Source organism: Mytilus edulis, chromosome 5 (assembly GCF_963676685.1).
Source record: "Mytilus edulis chromosome 5, xbMytEdul2.2, whole genome shotgun sequence".
Taxonomy (NCBI): domain Eukaryota; kingdom Metazoa; phylum Mollusca; class Bivalvia; order Mytilida; family Mytilidae; genus Mytilus; species Mytilus edulis.
In genome coordinates, this window is record NC_092348.1 from 34,717,882 (window position 1) to 34,741,178 (window position 23,297).

Sequence of the window (23,297 nt, forward strand, 5' to 3'; positions counted from 1 at the left end):
TATATGTATCGTTACTCGTAACGATCCAGTGCCCTAGTAAGTAAGGTCGTGGACCAATACGTATAAGAACGATTAAACAAGAGACAAATCTATGACAGTTCTATCACTTGTATTATCAGTAAAGGTGGTGCATGGCTTGAAACACACCTTATATTAATAGCAGCTCTAATTACACGGCGTGAAACACACATTATAAAAACTGGACGTGATCTCATGTGCTCCGGAAGGGTAAGCAGATCCTGCTTCACATGCACCGTCGTGCTACTCGTGTTATTTACGACATAAGAAACATGTGAGATCTCATCTCTGAAATGGCTGTTCGTAATGGTCAACCAACTCGTAAAATTTACGAAGGGAGGATTTCCTTTCCTCATTAGGTACTCTTGGTATAATAGCTTCCTTGTAAGCAACAGCCCTCAATCAATGAGATCATGATAGGAAATACAAGCCCTGGAATATTATATCAATTGGGACATATATACTTCATATGCAGAAGCTGCTGGAATGTTGTTACATATAAATGGACAGTTCTCAATTGGGGGCTAAAATCATATTTTTTGTCGTAAAGTTTTGTTTTCAACAGACCCTCATGGTGAAGGTTAAGATAGAATGAAATTCAAAACAGTGTGGCTGTGGCCATTGATTGACACATTAAATTCATCCATTGACTGGGACAATTTAGGTGAACGTTTGATTGTAACGACCACTGCTCACTATGTACTTTTTGAAGACACTTAAACTATAGGGTCACCAAAGGTTCTCAACACCTTAATAAAGTAATTCGAAAAATTTATCAGAAATAACACGATGTTTGATTTATACCAATTATATAAATCAAAACATAAAGGTTATTCCTGATAAATTTTTCTAATTATTTTATAATTAAAGGCGTTAAGAAACCTTTGGTGACCCCACTGGTAAAATGTCTATCGTAGGTACGTCGTTAACAGTGGTCATTACAGACAAACGTTCACGTAAATTGTCCCAGTCAATGGATGAATTAATGTGTCAATCAATGGCCACAGCCACACTGTTTTGAATTTCATTCTATAAGGCAGACTGCATCGGATAAATCCTTTATCTCTAGTTCGATGGGATAGGGGCGTTTAACAAAGTTACCATATTTTGAAATATTTAGTGAGAGAACATCACCTATAAAGCGGAAAGTAAAGTAAAACGGATATTGCTAACTTATTATCTTTCTTCCTAAGAATTTCCGGCATGAATTCAGCGTCATAATAATAAAGACACAAGTCGGCAAGAGAGTGGCACATGCAGTTCTGGTTTGAATGACGACATTCTGTTGAAGACAAAACACGTCCTCCAAACGTAACAAATATGTTGTCAATCAAGAAATCAAGCTTCCTGATAATGTCAGTTTCGTTTGAATCAGAGTGATTCTTTGCAAAGTAAGATTTATCCCTCCCAAAGACAAGATACTTGTATCTACGTGTGCCATTCTTTTTTATACAAAACAAAGCAATACCAACTCCTTTAATTTGTTTTAAGTTGAGAATGGGGAATACTTGTGTAAAGTATAGAAAAGTCAAATGTTTTAATACTATTGCAAGATGAGAGAGTCTTAGGTTGTATGTACTTTAAAAGATCTTTGGATGTTTTTAGCATCCATATCTGATTCAAGCCACCTCTAGATATGGCAGTTTCACAATAACTTTAAAGCCCGGCTTTGATTTCTGATAAAACAGATGTTAATAAATTAAAAAGAGGCTTCGTGGAGCATTTGGAAGACCCCGCAATATACCGTGACAATTATGAAGTCTAGGTATCCAACACAGTGATAGACGATCCAGTTCTTCATCTTTGGTAGAAATTCCAAAGAAATAGAGAACAGACCAATGATTATCCAGGAGTTCGTCTATAGTAAGCGTAGTAAGGGTATATGTTGAGTTTCCAAGTGAATTGTAATACCTAATTCATTTATCAAGCAGTTTATGTAATGAGATTTACACACAAAAACGGTGTTGTTTGGGGCTTTATCTGCGAGGACAACAACATATTTTCCATCGAGGTAGGACAAGTGTTTAGTATCATTTGCGTAACTAAAGATTGACGTAACATGAGTTTTAATAGATCCATTTAATTTCTTTATTCTGATTTGTATTAACGACATCACGGCCTTAATCTATTCATTTAGAGTACATGTATCTACATCTCACGTTTAGTTCATTGCCTGGAATAATCCTCACCTGACTCCATCAGTATTTTGAAATTGTATTTCCAATTGTTGATTTAGGCTCACGCTATATCGGACCTTTGGATAACACATTTCGAAGGGAAGTATTATTAAAAATATCGAGGTCTCCGGTATTAACGTGGCCAACCGGATTATGTGTGATTTGGGAACTAGCACAGGTGCAATCATGAGGTTTAGACTTGAATTTGTCAATATTGAGATTCTGCAAAGCCTGTTTGTAATGTTTGATATCGAGACAACATCGACTGCATTGTGTTGTGCACTCTAGACCATTCGGATACCTTGATTGAACTAAACATTCAGCTTTCGGTGGTCTAGTGCCTTATTTGCACGTTCTCGTGTGTAGACTCTAGAGTTGTAGCACAGTACATCATATATAAGGCATAAGGATGGAGTTAATTAGTTAAATAATGTATACACAGCTACTTTTGCATAGGTACTATTTCTGTACTAAAAATTGTAGTACTGGAAATCTACTTTTAAAATTCAGTTTTGTTGTCTCTTTGGCACATTCCCCATTTCCATAATTTTGTTACTCTAAATTTTTTGTAATATTTAGGTACCTGTATTTTACAGTACTTTATTTGTACTTGAAATTTAGGTACTACAGATTGTTGGTTACTACCGTTACATTTTCAGCATTTAGAAAGTTTTTCTATTTCAAACATGGAATTTTGTATTATTTCTGTACCAAAATATTTATTACAAATCAAGTACTGTAAATTTCAAGTACCTAAATATTACAATAGTTTTAAAGTAAAGAAATAGTACTAAAAATCGAAAGTAAATTTCCAGTACTGCATTTTTTTAGTACAGAATTAATACCTATGCAAAAGTAGCTGTGAGTAAAGAATCGTAAGATGTAGTCAGAGAAATAAGTACGTCTAAATAACTGAGAGATAGTGCCTTGTGTCACTTTCCCCTCCAGTGGGGATAAAATGGATGTGTAGTAGAGTTGTCACTTGTTTAATTGTTTCTGTGTGCTATAACTATATATATATATATATATACTAGGCAAAACGTTACATTTGTTTTTACTAAAAAAAACTATGATAGCTTAATTTCAAATATTTTCAAGATTAAAACTAGAGACCTCAAGGATTTATCTATCACATTTATTTATAAGAAAACATTAGAATTGATGTAACGTGATTTTATGATTTCAAACACATAACCCTTTTTTCACCTGTATACAGTTGGAATCGATACTCTGTCTACAGCAAAATGAGAGAGAACGAGGTAATTGAAAATTGGCAGCAGGCATTACAAAAAAGTAGGTTGTAAATCATTTTAATGTCTCTATAATGACCATTGAAAGGCTTAAGAAATTTTAGCACGACAGATGATCATCCAATTAACAAGCCACGTCATGTCAAGACAGGCACATCCACATCATTTATCTCCGGAATTGGTTAGTAAATGCATCCCAAACAGTACGAAAATTCCACGGAAGAAAAAACAACAGAATATCTGAATAAACAGCTAGTAAATGATTGCGTTAAGTTGACACAAGAACTCGTTGTACCTTGAATTGGTCTATTCTCAAGCAGCGTCACAGGATGGTGCGACTATAATGGACCTAGGTACAGACTCGATGGAATAAGCTCAGATTGAGACAGGTTTTTTTTACCGATGAATCGAATTCAACTTGAAAGTAAGTAACGGTTGGCGCAATGAAGGAACCAAGTACTGGCTTCAGTTTATGCTGTTTTTCCGAAGACAACAATCGAAATACTAAGGATTTTCTTATCCTTTGCATAGAACACCTTATTTGGCTCAACTTTTGGCAATTCTAGGTCCTCAATGCTCTTCACATTTATAGCTTTTTAACTATTTTAATTTGAGCGTCACTGATGAGTCTTATGTAGAAACGCACGTCTGGCATATCAAATTTGAAGCCTGGTACATTTGATAGCTTATCAGGTTTTTCAGAGGAAAAATGTTCGTTGTCATGTGTCACACATTTTGATGGACATATAAGGGAATAATCATATTCGTGTGTTGCCATGGACAGCAATGTCTCCCGATCGCCAATCTAACATCTGTGGAACGAACTTGGACGACGTATTAGAAATCCACCGGAAAAGCTCGCCCAGCTCCGAATAATACTTTTCAAAGATTGCAACAACATCCCCCAAGACTTTTTTCGACGTATTATTGATTAAATTAGACATAGGTGTCAGGCGGTCATATATGCAAGAGGTGCTCATACACGGTATTGACATGTTTACTTGTGCTGTAAAACATTTCCGAAAATGTGCAATATTGTGTCAAACATAGAAAACTTGTAAGTGTTCTCTTCAAAATGATGTAAGATTACTATTACATTAACTAATCGTTATCAATTTTTTTGTTATAGAAAATATAAATGATCTTACAAACATATAACGTTGTTTTCTTTACTAGTATATATAGTATTCATTGTCAATTTTTCTTTAGTCATCTTTGTACGATATTTGATCTGAAGACCTGCAAGCAAGATACACATGATCTTACAAACATGTAGCGTTCCCTTTTTCACTAATATACACAAAGAAAAAAGTTAAGCAACCCCACGTTTTTTCGAATTGACAAATATTACGAAAAGGGACATGGGATCCTACAACAATTGGTGCCATAATTAGTAATGCAGACTGTAAGGACATATCATTAGCTTTAAGAAATGCACAACAAATTGCAACACAAATTATAATTTAATGAATAGATTGTCACAAAACCACAAGTTCAGTTTAAACACTAAAAAGTGTTTATTTTAAGTATGGACCTTCTGAGTTCGTTATGCATGATACTAAAGTCATTTCACTAAGAAAATGTCCATTACAAGTCTGTTAACGTTATCCATAGTTCCGTATTCAATATTGGGTAAATTCCTGCTGTGGTCTTTGCCGCCATTCCCGGTCATGCCGGTGCAATGCTGAATCTAACTGATGTAAATGTTGTACAGTTGGTTCGGTTGCCCGTCCCCGACGTCCTAACGTATCCCAATTGGACTCTATCGGATTTAAATCCGGGCTCATGGAAGGCCGTGTAAGAGCAGTTGCTGCTTCGCCTTGCAGAAATGCGGTAACCGCCCTTGAACGATGCGGCCTAGCGTTGACATCAATAAACACAGGTCTTGCAGCTAATAGGTGATTATCAAATTGAGGTAAAACTACTGGCCGAAGAACGTCTCTGATGTATTGGTCACCATTAAGGTTTCCTCGTAAAGTCACCAAGTCCAATTTGCAGTCATGAGAGATGCATTCCCATACCATCAGAGAACATCCACCGTAAGGAATTGCTTTGATGTTTCTTGGGGTATATACTGTATTTTTATGTCTCCAAACTCTCAATCTTCCATCTGTTACATGCAGGGAAACCGGTGCTCGTCTGACCAATGGGTCTTGCTCTAGTTCCTCAAGGTCCAACCATGACGAGCCAAGCACCATGCCAAACGCAGTTGTTGATGTCGGTCAGTTAACATGGGACGTCTTATAACGCTTTTTGACTTCAGTTCTACTGATTTCAACCGGTTCCTCAAGGTTCTGGATGATAGCTGTCTATGAGGTAACCATTCACTTTTAAGAACAGGACATGTTGCGAATGGCATTCGTCTAACCAGGCGTTGCAGTGCCCCTGTCTTCTCGCTGCGATGTTACCAATGATCTACTGGATCTTAGCAAGTCTTTAACGTGATTTGTTTGGATGTGTTTCCTCACAAACCTGCTGTCTACAGTATAATGGTAGCCCATCTGACGTCCAATAGCTTAATAAGATAACCCTTATGACCGCATACTGATAATCTGCCATATTTGAGCCTCCGATATTCGTCTTCGTACCATGTTCACAGAGTGTGAATAAAAATTTCAAATCGCCGGACTTAAATACTCAAATTTGAAGCGCAGGGAAACTGCATTTTGTAACTTGCATGGGAGACATGGTTCACGTGTATGATACGTCAATATCGTAATAATTGGCCAAACCTGTATGGTCACATCTTTTTAAAGGACCATTGATCTTGTTAAACTCTATATTTATATTCAATTTAACATTTTGGTAAAAAACATATAATGCAATATATCAGGGGTGCTTAACTTTTTCTTTGTGTATATTTATATGTACATGGCAAAATAGGCAAATAGAGAATCGGAAGAAGTTTTGGATAAAAGAACTGGGTGTCCTCCATCCAGATGGAATCAATAGAAAGAAATTATTAAATTAACAGTCTAATGTTTATATTTTGATATTCAGGATTTTGAATTAAAATCAATCGACTAAAACTTACCTGTATTATTACTGATCTATTTTTACACCTTATACGTTATGTATCAGTATTGTTAAACTTTTAACACTGCGGAAGGCAATTTGTTGAGCCGAAATATTTGCAATTATTGTACAATTTATATCATCTGTTCAGTTTTTTCATCTTTGTGCGATGATGTTCAACACTTATTAGTGTTTTGCATATATATAGTATTCATTGTCAATAAACTCATCATAGATACAAGGATTTAATTCCATTTATCTTTAGTTATTTTTTTACGATATTTGATTTGAAGACCTGCAAGCAAGATACACATGCATTTTTATATACGATGTATAAAAAGTACATGCCACTTTGATATAAAGTATCGTTTTATATTTGAAAGAGAGGGCGTAATTTGTTTTTACATGTTATAATTTTTCAAATTCATAGTTTTCTATATTTTAAACAGCATGAGGGTTTATAGTTACCTGACATTGATCATTGTTCAATGTCATACAGTGACTTATAGCTGTTAACGTGTATGACATTTGGTCGAATGTAGAGAGTTGTATCATTTGCAAGAATGCCACTTTTTCACATTTTCATATTTATACATGCTTTTGTTTTATTTCTAAAAGCACATTTCATTCAAACTTGGTATTTTATAAACATATTTAATAAACGAAAAGCATATCATTCTGAACGGAAATAACACTAATTAGGTTTAAATTCAGATAAATGATTTTTTTTTTAAAGCTGAAGAGATGGATATAGTCTCGACAATTGCAAAAAAACGCACAAAAACAATAAATACACGTTTTGATTCATTAATAAAAATTCTTATCAATTATCACAATCATTAGTTCAATTTAATACGTTTCAAATGACAGGTGCCTGTAGAAAGCTAAAATTGACTGGAGGAATGAAGTATCCAGAGGGACAGATACATGCTACGTTTGTTCGGCAAGGACAAGATATGGAACTGAAAACCAAGTATAAATCAACAAAAGGAGATGACTTGCAAGTTTTCTATTCATCAGAGCTATCAGCATGGACAGTCGGTAGGTAAAATTCAAAATACATTCAAACGTTATCAATGGTTTCGCTTTCTAATAACTTTACATTATTGACCAAACAGATGTCTTGTCTATGTCTAAAAAGTCCGCCTGATGACGGAAATAATATCCGAACACCTTTATTTTCGTTTTTCTCCCAAAATAATCCAAACTGAATACTCATAAGCAAGGATTACAAATGCGAGGTTGAATGGTACCTATATGACACTAGCTAAAGAGTCATGATGATCCATTTAAATGGAAGTAAGAGAAGCGACACACAAAATGAGGTCATGTCATTTAATAGTATAGATGTATCTATATATTCTTACATTACAGTTATATATATAGATAATAAAGATGTGATACTTATGATGTCACAATACATGGAATTTTATAAAAGTAAAGATACAAGTAGGCATTATTGTATCTCTACATAAGAGATACGAAAGTAAATATTTGTTTGACAAATAAGAAATTATGATTGATGCCACTGTCGCTTAAATATTTTATTTCAACTTTACTACCTATGGAGAAAGAAGAAAACGAAAAGACGATACACAGCATTCAACACATCATCGAAAATTGTGAATTTCAAAGTATATGTTGGAAAAAAATATTAAAATGAAGCGTAAATAGATTTTTTGTCAACTTTCATTTTACCAAGTTACTCTTATTTTAAAAACTGGTTAGAAAGAAGCTTATCGATTACTATTGTTAACTACAATATGTTCAGAGCAATGAAACGTTTATACGGAAGCCGATAAGGGCCATTCAAAAAAAATTAGTTTATGTGCCCGGGAAAATACAATTCTATTCAAATTTGACCAAGGGTAAAAATGTTTCGATTTACTTGCAGAGTGTAGTATATATTTGTATTGGGATTGAATTAAGATACTAGTATAGAAATTTTACAATGACAGATGATATGCACCTTAAAAGTTAAACATCCTATGAGAAAAGTTGTGTACATCAAATTTTTATTTTTATATAAAACCGTCCTATTTTCCTTTCTTACATTTCTTGCGACAGTACTGCATTTTTAGTTGAAATAACTTAAAGGGTAAACATTATTCAATCGATTACCGCAACTTGAGGTAATTTATGATAAAATGACATCACAAAACGAACAAAATCAACCAACATATAAAAAACCGAATAAAACTTGCAAAAATTTATCGAAGCCCAAAACCCTCTTCGACGCCGCATTTTAAGTGTAACGTCGTGTATTAGGAACATCGTGCTCTATAGAGGTAGAGCAAGCAATACTTTAGTTCACCCTTATTACAATAGAATAGAATAGAATAGAATATTTTTATTTACCAAATTATGTCCCCAGGAAGGCATATCATACAGACAATATTATTATAAACAATAACATATGCAATACACAAACAATAAAAGATATGTAACAAGTGTTATAAAAATATTAAATAAAATAATATACAACAGAAAACACACTCAACAAAATAGTAGCAATGTATTATTATTCAATGAATACTATGTTGACATTGATTCAAGTGCATCCGGTGAAGTGTATTTTCACTTTGAAAAGACAAACATGAGGCATTAGTAGTTAATGCGGAGAAATCTCAATATAAACAATACGACAAAAACAAAGGCATCATGTAAGCGCTCATTTGAAAGGGGGTGGATAGCTTGGCTAGCCGTAGTTGGACTGAATGTTAGTCCTCAATTAGCTATATAACCCTTTGTACGGTCTTTTACCGTTTAATCTAGGCTATGATCTATAACATATAAATGTTTATCACAGAAGGTAACCAAAGAAGGTAACCAAAGATTTTGCAACGACGCAAATATTAAACTTTACAATACAAATAAATATATTCAAATAGCAAAAGCTATGCAATTAACAAATAATATACTTATTAAGCTTCGTGTAAATTATTTAACAATGAAATACATTAAATATGAAATTTGAAGTTTAACCAAGGGAGCTAATAATTAATTAATTACACCGTCTGTCACACAGTATTTCTGTTATCTTTCGTCCCTCTTTTATAGCTTTTCTAATTATTGAGAGCAGTATGATGACCTATAGTTGTTAATTTATGTGTCATTTAGTCTCTTGGCCATCATAATACATATTCTTTTATATATATAGCGATGTCGTTATTACGACAAAGTGATGTCGTTATTACGACATAGTGATGTCGTTATTACGATATGTTATTTCAAAATGTCGACATAGCGATGTCGTTATAACGACATGTTATGTCGAAATTACGATATATCGATGTCGTTATAACTACATGTTATGTCGAAATTACGACATGCTATGTCGTAATTACGACATTTTTTTTAATAGCCCTTATCGGCTTCTGTACCATAACTATGTTCATCTATTTTTTTATCGATCGGTAACATGGAAGCCATTGCAGGGATGACGCGCTGTTAATATAGCTCTTGAAAACCGACAAAGTCATCCCGATGGCATCGATATCGTTAAAATTCTTACATGACAGTTGTATTATAAAAGACCATTGAATCTACTAGCTATAAAACATCAGTTGTTATCCTTTAAGTTCTCTTAGATCTGTACATTGTGCCAATCAATTCTTTTTTGTGCTGATGAGTTTAGACCTTTCAACTGATTTTTATAGTTAAAAATTGAGAATGGAAATGGGGAATGTGTCATAGAGACAACAAAAGTTGCAATTAGTTTGGTATAGGTATAAAGATGTTAGAATGAGGTTGATCTTACAATTACCTATAGGTAGATATATACGACTAACTGTTTGATGATAAAAGATATCGCCCAAATTGATTGCTTCGAGACTTTTACTGGTCTAGACAAGTTTTAAAAATGGTTCTAGTAGAGAAAGCATCGTAGGAATATGATGAAGAATTGCCAACTGCTTCTAATGGTATCAATAGCAACAACATAGAGCCTATGCAATATATAACGAGTATAGCCATTACGAAGAGTTGTGAAAAGCACATCAGACTGAATGAAAAAAGTAAAATCACAAAAATACTGAACTTCGAGGAAAATTAAAAAAAACAGAAAGTCCCTAATCCAATTGAAAATTAAATGATAAAACACATCAAACGAATGGACAACAACTGCCATATTCTTGACTTGGTACAGGCATATTCAAATTTAGAAAATGTTGTATTTAAGCTGCTTTTATAGCGTTTAACCTCTAACTTGTACGACAGTCGCATCATTTTCCATCATATTGACAATGATGCGTGAACAAAATGTCACAAATAGATTTACAAAAACAACACAGACCTCACCAAAAACTAGAGGCGATTAAAGGTGCTCTATCTGGAAGTGGATCAGATTCTTCTCCACATGTGACATCCGTCGTGTTGCTCAGCTTGTTATAAAAGAGGTAAATAGTCTTATTCGGTAGGTCACACTCGTGAAAAGGAAAGGGGATTGTAGTTACGACATAAGTAACATACCCGATATCATAATGTAATACGTAAAGTCCACAACGGTCAACCAATATCTCTTTAGTCGTAAATATTTGTTTTCAACCGACTCTCATAGTCAATTTCTAGATATAAGTCATAATCAAATGACAAAATCAAAAACTCAAACTCATTAAACGAATGGATAACAACTATAATATATTCCTGACTTAGTACAGGCATTTTCGTATGTAGACAATAGTAGATTAAACCTGGTTTTATAGCGCTAAACATCTCACTTGTCTGACAGTCGCATCAAAATACATTATATTTACAACGATGCGTGAACAAAACAGACATAATAGGTAAAAAAGTCAAAATATGGGTACAACAGCCATCACTGTGTCACAATCTCAAAACAAACAAATAAATAACAAAAAAGCAAAAAAAAACATCAATCAAATTTAAAAACCACATGCATTGCTTCGCGTGTTTGACCTCATAAAAGTCAACGTCACAAATGAAGAAATCTATATAATTTTGCCATTCTATGAGCTACAGGAAGGACTAGACAGAATAATGTTAACATGCATTATTTCATTTTCATCAAGGCAATCTGGAATCAGTAGTGTGATTTTTTTCTGCAGAGAGATTTCGGAATAGTACATTTAATTGTATTTCAATTTTCAAATTGTCAAATTTATATTTCATTTCAAAGTTTTTATTTTTAACAGTATATGTTTCAAATGTACCTGTTATTAGATTTTACCACACACACGAGGTATGCTATATCATGGTAATTCTAAAACCATGTGTATCGTTTTGAATTTAATCAAATTAGATTTCTTATATGGTTTTGTACTTTTTTGTTTTAAGTTGTTACTTCTAATTCTTTGTTTACATTCTTAATGTTGTTGTTTTTACTTGACAATCCTATATGTGTCATATTTCAAATTGTGACGGTCTTTTCGATAGTTTGCACGAATCAAATATGTGTTCATATGTAAATTCCTTGAAGAGCTTTCATATAAAAAGTATATACCGCTGTTGAAATATATTCAGAGTTCAAGGTCACAAGTGATGGATAAAATCACAAATATACAGATGGAATATTGTTGATTCGTATTGATTTATTCTATGTCTTCTTTGTATTTTCAAATATGTATGAATTCATTAATGAATTGAATCAAATTATACTTTATTATTATGGATAGTATTTAGAAATGAAAGGTATTAAAATTATTCACGAGCAAAGTATACACAAAGAAATCGAAAGTTCATGTACCAAGTGAATATTAAATGAAAATAAATAAATAAACGTGTGCGTATGTCAAATATATCAGAGAAACAAGAAATCTTTTTAACTTCCAGGCAAATTATAACAATGCAAACAAAAGTCAGTCATAATTACACGGAAACAGTCAAATTAAATGTTAAATTGAGATTGGATATGGGTAATATAATGTGTCAAAGAGACAACAACCCTACCAAAGATCAGAAAACAACTGAGGACCCCAATGGGTCTTCAATACAGCCCAAAAAAAAAAGCACCCGGAGGCGTGCTTAAGCTGGCTCCTAAACAAAAGTGTTTACTAGTCATGGGATAATGAACGTCTTACTAACCTTCGAAACATATAAATTAATTATGTTGTAGCTTCAGTCATGAAATAGCATCATAATTGTACCATAGAAAAGATCCACCTACGATCCTCTTCAATTCAAGTTGGGTTTCATAATCGCATATCAAAGTATGGTGCAACATCCGATTGCGAATAATAAACCCTTGGTATCACCAGACCCCCCTTTTTTCAGCAAGTTTTTTAATAAAATAATCAAGAGAAAGAAATGTCATTATATAACAAGTGATAATAGATAGTTTAGTCTTACAAAACTTGTGTTTTATAAGCTAGAACGAAACATGTACTAAATCAGGAACTGATGACTTGAGCTACTTTAAAGAAATAAATAGTATGTTCTTGTGTTTTGTTGTTACATCCCTATATATATTCGGGAATGGAATGTACTATCACGAACATATTAACCCCGCCACATTCTTCATTTGCCTAACCTGTACGATGGTGGTTTTAATTGAATGCTCTCTTCATTAATTGTTTTTCTTTTATTGTGTTGAGCATACATATCCGGCCGTGTGCTCTTTCGTTTAAACTTGTCCAAATACTACAATGACATGATCTACTATATAGTATATTATACTTTGTAGTATGATTGTTTTTCTCGGAACCAACTTATCTAAAATATAGATGAAGTAGTTTACTCAGAATGATGCCAAATGAACACGGAATTGTGTTGGTTGTAGATCTGTAAGACAAAGAAAAGAATTCCTCACATTTCTAGAGGACTTGATGTGGAGCTTTACATATTGTATAGAAACATGTCTATATGTTTAACCTGTTTAACCCCGCCACATTATTTATGTATGTGCCTGTCCCAAGTCGGGAGCCTGTATATTCAGTGGTTGTCGTTTGTTTATGTGTTACATATTTGTTTTTCGTTCATTTTTTACATAAATAAGGCCGTCAGTTTTCTCGTTTGAATTGTTTTACATTGTCTTATCGGGGCCTTTTATGGCTGACTATGCGGTATGGACTTTGCTCATTGTTGAAGGCCGTACGGTGACCTATAGTTGTTAATGTCTGTGTCATTTTGGTCTTTTGTGGATAGTTGTCTCATTGGCAATCATACCACATATTCTTTTTTATACTATAATCGATATTTTGATGTTATGCCTCAAATTTGATATCTTGAAATTTTTTACCTTACATCTTGTGGAATTTGTATTGTTTTTGAAAAATATTTTAAATTCATTATAAGCAGTGAGTAACAAGCAGATTAAAGATTGGTTGTACTTAAAATATTTCTTCTTGAAACTTAAATTTGATGAACATTATGTAAATTATTAAACTATGCTGTTTATCCATTTACAGGAAAGATTACTTTAAATAAGACATATGTATCACTGGTCCAAGAGATGAATTCCACCTATCCACAGGACAATGAAGGAGGCATGCTTGTTGTGAAAATGAAAGACAATAACGTAACATGGGAAGCTGATTCTTCATTGCATTTAGAGTGTATGGAAGGTACATTTGTATTTAGACAGGGGTACAACAGTATAAAACAAAAATGACTACGATTAGTAGAAATATATATGGAATGATGTTTTGTCTACTGATGAATTCTGCAAACAAGTGTGCTTTCTCTCTGTTGTCTGACATAATTAGATTTAAAAGAAAGATTCCCTTAGAAATTTTTGTTGTTTAAGAAGCTAAAAGTCAAATACTTTATAAGTATCAACAATGCAATCTGTCAAAAATCGACCTTTTCAATCTTGGAGTGAAACTTACGATGGTATAAAATCGGATAACATAAACAATTTCAACTGTAGTTCACAGATGCGATTATTGTTTTTTTTTTATCTTTATCTTATGATAGTATCTTATTTTCGATCATGCCATATCAACTTTTTTTATACTACTAGAAATAAAAATTGCAATTGAATGATTGAATAAATTGCCATGCTAGTAACAATACTATGAACACTTATTGATATCATTCGGATGTTTGATTCGTCGATTTTCTATCAACGTATCCTTTGCGTCCTTTTGTTAAAAGTAATTGTCAACGTAAACGTATTTCCTTTTAAAATTGCTAAATGTCAGCACTTGACTTGAAAGTTGATATAATACATGTATTTTTTTTATTCCGAATGTAAAGAAAGATAAACCAGATAAACTTTAATACATTGTTATTTCATAATCAGCTGGTGTTAGCTTCGAATGTGCAATAAAAGAGTTGCAAGTTTGTATAGACGAATAAATTCGTAACGTAATAGTGGTTAACAGCAAGAATACTATGAATACCCTGAGAAAATATTTTTTGTAATTCTATTTTTACAAAACAAAAATAGAGAGACATCGCTTTGTCGATTGTTTCGTAGAAAATAAAGAAGCCGACATGTTGTGTTTGCATTTGATTTGGGAAAATATTTCCGAATTTCAACATGTAAGTTGAAATTCATCCTCAAATTCCTTTGGGAAAAATCACATATATCAAACTTCAGCTTGTACAGAAAAAGAACGGACTCTTTTGAGTTTTCTTTTTCCTGTGCAACCTAAATTATAATACTTGTTTTGTAGATGACGAAATTGATAGAACGAGGAAGAAAAGATTTTTCTTGTAAGCTATATTTTTAAAATTTAGTATTAGTGAGAAAATAAATTCAAATGAAGTATTTCACTCTAACTGCTTCAATATCTTTCTGGTGTTATTCAGAATTTGGCGTTCAAAATCATTAGCATGATTAGTGACAACGGTTGGTATCAAACATGCAAATTGATAAAGTTCATATTTTATTCAACAGAAATAGTACAAATAGTTTAAATGCATCATATTAGCTTCTCTTTCTCTATTCTTGTGATAATTCAATATCAAAACAATTTCGTTTCAGTCTTATAGCACTAATAGTTGCTTCTGTAGTAGTGAGTGCTGCAGTAACAACCCTAAAGGTGGTTCAAGCAAAGAAGGGATGTCTATACTACCCAAGCGTTTGCAAAATGAGGTACAGTACGTCGTAAACATGATTATACTTCGGTGTTTCCGTATTGTAATAGAAACATATTTGTATAACATTCAATAAAAATATCAATAGTTGAAAGTGAATGCGATTACATTCAAGTTAACGAAAAATATCCTTTTTTTTTATTTTATTCGTGAAAAATATAAAAGTTTTACATATTCACTATTTTGACAAAAAAAATCAACCAAAATGTATTCGTTTTTATGCAATATATACTACAACAGTACATTGTTTTAATAGTACCATACTGTCTTACTGTAAAAACAAACAATTTGAAAGCCGATGATGAAAAGGTATCGACATACGTAAAGAGATATATATGATTGACCATCGGGGACCTTGACATAAAATCACTTTCCATCTACATGTATGGTTAAATATGCGTGAGGGAGATAAAACCTTCGTTTTCATTAAACAAAAACAAAAAATTGAACGGATAATTTAAGAAAAGTATGTCAAAAATTATGTCAGTAATGAAGCTCTTACTACTGATTCAATAGGGGCTTTAATAGTCTATAAGAATTGTTTATAACTCATTCGTTTAAAAAAATCAAAATATTGTATAAATGTCAGGTATTCGAGGCGTTTTTGTTTTATTTACCTGCTTCAGGAAACAATCTACCAAAAGGAAGCAAAATATATAAACAAAAATGTTTCCAAAATTACATAAATTATCCCAATGGTATACCCAGACACTCATTAAAAGGCAGAATTTCAGCTCCTATCAATCATAAATTCAAAAATCGATAGAGGGTTCAGATTACCCGGCTATCCTCCTCACAGACCCACTTTAGGAAACTGTGTACCAGGTTTTTGCATAATTAAATTCTCTTCACTGATGCCTAAGGTCCTAAGCCGATAAATCTTAAAATTAATAGCCAATACTACAAAAAAAATTCAAAAACTACTAAAAATGTCCCAATAGTATAGACTGACACATGAATCTTTTATCCAATAGTATTTAAGTCTAGCATGAAGCTTCGTATCTATGAGAAATCGCTGTAGAAAAAATATTTTTGCGTTTGCTTTTATTTTAATTGCGGAATAAATTTTCCATTCGTGGACATTCAGTTTGAAATCATCCGAATTTCACTTTTTCCATGAACCCAGGTGATTAGTAAGAATAAGACATTAAAAAGCAACTCACGACAGCATTCCAAAATGGACCACCAACTTCTAAGTGCAAAAATAAAAATAATAAATCCAGGGTTCAGGAAGATTTTCTTATAAACAAAAATTGTTCCCACAAATAAAGCAATGTCAAAATCGAAGCTTTGATATTAATCAAAAACATAAAATATTGAATAATTAGAAAAGATTCGGAGAAAGTTTCATTTAATACGATAAAGGGTTTATTAGGAGAAGCGGATACAAATGTGAAATATAGTGAAGAAGTCCGAGGCCGTGCCTTCTTTACGTAACCCTCCGAAATCATTTTGATGAAAAGATAAAAAAGAATGGATGAAAAAATGAACATTGTGTGGAACTTTGTGTATGTTAATATTGCGGATACAAATGTTGGACATAAAGAAAAACGAATGAACGAACTAACACTTCATACCATCCGTTAATGAGAGCGGGGAAAATAATACATTGACATAATCCCAGTCAAGAATTTAAAACATAATTTTTGAAAGCTAATGTCTTATTCAGTATATCACACGGCATCGAAATCTACAGAAAATGACTTTGATGGTCACCATCACCAATATTTTCAAATTCATGATACCAAGGATGTGGTCTGATGTTCAAACGTTTCCTTTTTCCTATTGTGCGATTTGTTTGCATGGCGGTTGATGAAGACATAGCAGGAAACACTTCTTCAATCGATTGAAGAATTAATTATCAATAAACTACTGTCGCCTTAATTTACATAACTTTTTATGCAGATGATTGAAATTATAGAATTTGTTTCAAATCTAAAATCCTGGTTTTTTTTTCTCAACATTACAACTGTTATCTTTCCACAATTTCCTGTTTGAAAGATTATAAAAATCAGACCTTATAATCATTAATTGTTTTCACTTTTAGAGATAACATCAAGAAGAAATTAAAGCCAGAAGTGACGAAGTTGCGAGATTCATTCTTATCGAAATATGGTGATCCCGAAAAAATATCTGCGCTGGTTGACAAAATACATGATAACGTATTAGACACCAAAGATAAAATAACTACAGTCAAACAATTGCATACGAAACTAAAAGGTTTATTGTCAAGTGTCATTCAAGATCATGGTTCCTTTATTGAAGATATTCCAGATATGAAATCTCTTCTCGAAGAACACAAACAATGGCTTGATTCCAAATGGAAATCGACGTATATAGATATAGCAATGATAGCTGTAGAAACAGTAATTGCTGCTGTAACAATTGCAGCTACAACAACTGCCTCAGTCTTCGCAACAGCTGCAGCTGGAATAGGACTTGTCTTTGCTATTGGTTTCGGGATTGTTGACGTTGTTACAAGTGTTATAGAGGAACGGAAAATTCGCGATAAGTTGAGAAAAGCTCAAGCAACACTCATTCAAGCAAAGAAAGACATAAATATTGCCTTCCAAAATATGAAAAAATTTCAAAAACAGTTTTGTAAAGTTGTTATCTCATTCCTTCGTGATATATCATTTAATGGTAAGGACTACGATTACACATTTTTTAATCTCTATAACTTTATTTCAAAAACATATGGAAAATCCACAAATGGATGCAGGTGGGTATCCGTATACTCTAAATCAAACTTCAATACGCTGAAAATGTTGAATGGACAGTATATTCAGCCCTTACTTAACTTTTTGTCCATAGACATTGCTAGTTTGAAAAAGAGAATAGTTGAGGTAGAAGAAACACAGGCCTTCCTAAGAGAATTGAATTCCCGAATATTGACAAAGAAGTTAAGTCCTAGAAAATTGTTTGGTTTTCTAAAACGTCATAAACCAAAGATGGCTAAAAAAATGTTTGTGACTCTTTTCGATCTTTTGAAATATATCGCGAGTGTACTTCCTAAAGTTAAATGTTATTGGGGTACACACTTAGATTCCATTAGGAACAATAAAGTAACAATTAAAAATTATCTTCAATCTCCAATATGTGATTGTCCTGAAATTGATAAATTCACCCAAAAGTTAAAGACAGGCGTAAAACAGAATATTGCACCCTGTAAATTAACAACGCAAGTACAAAGTTCAGTGTTCAATTGTAATTATAGGGTTATCAAATTTATTGCCGACGTCATTTTATTGAATGAAAGTTGTTACTGGGGGTATGACTTGAGAAGTCTCCGAAACCAACACACTCCGCTTGAAATTAACAATGGTGTGGTAGATTCTCATTTGTTTTTAAGTCTTAAATTTTTCAAATCATCAAAATTGGACACCAACCTTATTCTAATGGCAAGAACGTTACTTTGTACAAAACATAAAGTTTGTAGTCACGGCTGGCAAAACTTTTTATTATGTCTCGTATTAAACATTCCTGATTCAAATACAGTTTGTTCAAAGTCTAACATTTTAACACCCGGTCCTCAGTGCATACCAGACGATAAACGTTTCCAATCCTGTGATATTTAAAGAAGAAAGTAAATCAAAATCATATCTATAGTTACTGTTTTATTTGGCATATGGGAACTACTTTTTATGAGCTATATTGTGATCTGCTATTCGTTCCGACTCTTCCGATAAAAAATTTCGTGTTCCAAAAAAAGTTTTAATGATTCAGGAAATTGCAACTTACTTTGGCTACTTTCAAATATTGTACGTGAGCTGCAAACCGAAAAAAAATATGGCTATAGATGCGAAAGTATAAGGTAAGATGTGATTAATATGAATAAAGAATATAAACTTTGTGCTGAAAAAGAAAACAAATACTATTATTCTGAAACAAAATATATTTTGGATTTCTTCATTTTAAAGCCCAAACACGATTATACCTTCTTAATCATGTGGTCTGAATGTGCTGGTGAAGGTTATCATAAACTTATCGTGAGTTTTTGGTCCGTTTCATTCCAAAAATCCATATACCGTTACCAAAGAATTAAATTCTTCATCGGTAAATACAAATCGTGCTTTCTGAAATGTTGACAAATTTCAATCAAGTGTGACTTTTATGTGTCATTTGTCTCTGAGAAGTTTCAGCTCAATGTTCATTTAATGTTTTTCATATTTATTAACTGTTTGAAAACTAAGTACCATGCAAATACTATGTATGATTTTAAACTTGTAAAATTAATATCTTATTTTTTTTCAAAAACTTATACATTTTCAGACAACTACTGTCTGTGTAGGTTATTTGGCACTGCTTTTCCAGGAATATGTTCATACTAAACTCAACTATCTGATAACATTAAAATTAAATTTAACATCATGAAACAGTTTGTTATAGACTTTTTTATTACAGGATTTTGTTGATGATGGTTATTGAAAGACCACATGTCAGTGTAGTGATATAGAAAACATTTGTTGATTTTATATGATTAAATTGTGTTGTACATGTAATGTGTATGGTTTACGATATTCTTATAACTGTTTTTCTGTTTTTCCGAATTGTTGCATCCTGAATAAATGGTTAATAGGGTTGTTTTGTGTTGATTATGATATGTCATAAATGAAAGAAACAATTTGATGAATTACATCATAGTGATAGATCAGTTTTATCATAAGCTTTCAGATATACATGGGAGATTAATAATTATTAATTAGATATAAGAAGGTGAACGTATAAGTATACATTATATACGTAACAGGACAACCGATTAAACTTTAAACCTGCGTAAACACAATCCATTTGTTTCTTACTTCTTTTCGTCTGTCAACATGTTTGTACGTTTTTAGTCTTAAAAAATATCAACCTGATTTGTCGAACCCTTGGCAATAGATTTTTTTTACAGAATGTTTCTAAGTTATACTGTTTATCCACTGTTTCAGGTTAGAGAGAATGTTAATATCAAGCTCTCAAAAACATGTGTTATCCAGCTACAATCGTTATGTGAAATAACTAGGAGCCTGTATTGTAGGAATATCTTCAATGAATGTTTTCCGTTATTGCTATATATCTAAAACTTGTGGTTTATATCAGGTCGTTTTCTTTATTGAATGTTTTCACGTTTAGTTATCACAACTAACAACACGGTATAATTTTGTCATTGTTGACGACCATCCTTTTCATTTGATTTTTGGTGGAAAGTTTTATTATTGGTAAGAATGTCACATTTACTTTCATCATTAACAAATTGTGTAGGATCCGTGTAAAAATTGTTGGAAAATAAATATCAGTCAATAGAACAATCCAAATAGTTTAACACTGAAAAACAGAGAAAAAACAAGCAATTTTATCAACAGAATTTTCAAGATCAAATTAAATTAAAGACTGATATAACAGTAGATGACTTTTGTTAAATTAAATGTAAAAAGGTTTCTTCCGCACATTTTGTCCACATTTATTCCGTGCAAACTGAAATACAAGCGGATGTTTAGTGAAGAAATGTGTAGCTACATTTTTGATTATATGTTTAAAGTTTTCAGTTTCATAACACAAAGAGCCGCTTTTTGCTCAGCGTTTGAAAGAATTGGGTGGGTTCAATAGATTTTCTTCATTATCAATGAATAGCCAATTATTGTCCCTGATCTACTTTGATTTAGAGAATTTGAAGAATTTTTGACAGAAGATCTTTTTTAAACGTATATTATTTATCATGTTACGACCAACAGTTTTGATTATTAGCAAACGAGATAAATATAAACATCCCTTTTTACCTATGAAAATCACTGGCTTTCAACACTTAATGTTGTATACGCTTTATATCGCTTGTGAAGGTCTCTGACGTCAAAAAAGTTTACACGCATATAATTGTTCCTATTATGTCTAGTCTTCACGTGTTATTGTCTTTTGTTAGATGTCATTTCATTTTTAATCCTAGAGGTCGACAGAACGAAATTAGAAATTACCGTCTTTGTCTTAGATACTCGTATTGTGTTGTTTATCGTCCAGTTGAAGCAAATTGTTATATTCAGGAAGAAACGCAAGATGAACAGAAGGTTGGACTGAAAGAATATACTAGTATATAAGACGACAATTACTGGTCTAGGTCAATTATTTGAATATCAAAATGTTGTTGCTAATAGAATATTTAATGTACTAGATACACGTTGATTATACTACATACCGCGTCCCATTCTGACTCAGATAGTTGCTCCTGTACCTGTCTTACTATCGGATGGATAAAGTGTAAGGTGAAACCTAATATGAAATAATCCTTATCTTGTTTTAGTATTTGTCCGATCTATTGTCTTGGGATTAAAGTGTACACATTCTTCGATAATATGAGCTCTATAATGTGTGTGTGTTCATCAACCGGTCCACTCATAAGATATATGTTGTCGTTCTATTTCGTTTTTACATACAAGTGTTTCCTTATGAGTGGATGCATATGGCTATTGTTCACTGTTTTTGCAATCCTATTCTCCTGAATCAAGGAATTGCTTTTTTATATTAGTTTGAATATATTGCTCGTCTTCAACTTTTTTCAAATTAAGGAAACTGAAGAGAAGTATGATTGCCACTGAGACAAATATCCATCAAACATTTGGTTTCAGTTAATTTTCCAAAACGTTTTGTTTGAACTTGGATTTGGAGATTTAAACACGTTGATCTAGTTTTAAAACCTACAAAGCATTCCGATTGAAAAACAAATGGATTTAGTAAATCTAAGTTAACACTTTATCATTCAGTGCCTTTTTGTACCGTACACATTTTTTGTCTGTATGGGAGTATAACTGAAAGTTTACACGTATTCATGCCAAAATATCTGCACTATGATATGATACTTTGGCCAGAAACTCCAGACGTTGAGAGTTGAAGCTACCTGGACCTAATTTGGTAGTTTTGATGATAATTCTTTGGTAACATTGAATTAGATTCATAATTTTTCGATTACTCAATCTACATTTAGTATCGAATAACATTTTCGTAATGTTGACATATCTGAATGATTACCATATATCTTAATTGAAATATAAATATATGTATAGATTATAACATTCCCTTTTCCATATTGGCCCTGGTATCATCCCAAGACTCGAGGGATGATACCAGGGCCAATATGGAAAAGACATGTTATAATCTATTTATCACCTATTTAAGTTTGCAGAAAAGAGGGAAAAAAGTTCAATTATAATAATTTTAATGAAACAAATTAGGTAAATCCTAAAACAAATTAACAATAGTTTTATCACATTTTCAAATTAATTTTTAATCATTTACTCCATAGAAATTTATTGTCATATTTCCACTTATTTTAGAATATGGAAATACACAAACGCGAGAATTTTGAAATATGGCAATACACAAATGCGAAAATTTTGCACCGTCATTGTTCGCCATTGTCGTTAAGGACGCAATGACGTCACGTCATTTAAATGGCACAATCTCAATATACTCTTTTTTGTCCCGGGCAATGCAAAACCTAAGGTATTCATAACAAATATGTGATAAAAATATATATTGATATATCATGTCGTTATACTTAAAAAACAATAAAATGGATTTTACTGATGTCATAATATGATGATAATAAAAATGATCTATATCTGTCGGTTAATGCGAAAGTAAAATACAATCACAAAATATTAATTTGGAAGTGATTTAATTGGCTTCCCTCATTTCAAACTGTAGTATATATTTTCCCGCCTCATAGTTTCATTATGTGCATATATTACTTTTAGAACATTCAGTATAATTATAATTGCATGCCCTTATACCAGTATCTTGATCTTTCATCGTTATTGCTTAGAACTGACGACTTCAAACAAGCATCTTCACAAAACATGATGAT

At 32.4% G+C, this 23,297-nt stretch overlaps 1 protein-coding gene across 2 annotated transcripts in view; it reads left to right on the forward strand.

Moving 5' to 3' along the window:
• The window catches only part of LOC139523521 (uncharacterized), a 60,224-nt gene extending 40,181 nt beyond the window's left edge, over positions 1–20,043 (forward strand). For both annotated transcript variants that reach the window (XM_071317589.1, XM_071317590.1), the window contains 5 exons: positions 7,331–7,501; positions 13,825–13,980; positions 15,037–15,076; positions 15,348–15,458; positions 17,508–20,043. In XM_071317589.1, coding sequence (XP_071173690.1) covers positions 7,331–7,501; positions 13,825–13,980; positions 15,037–15,076; positions 15,348–15,458; positions 17,508–19,038 — 2,009 coding nt within the window. In that variant the 3' untranslated portion in view covers positions 19,039–20,043. The remainder of the gene's footprint in view (positions 1–7,330; positions 7,502–13,824; positions 13,981–15,036; positions 15,077–15,347; positions 15,459–17,507) is intronic.
• Positions 20,044–23,297: the final 3,254 nt, after the last annotated feature.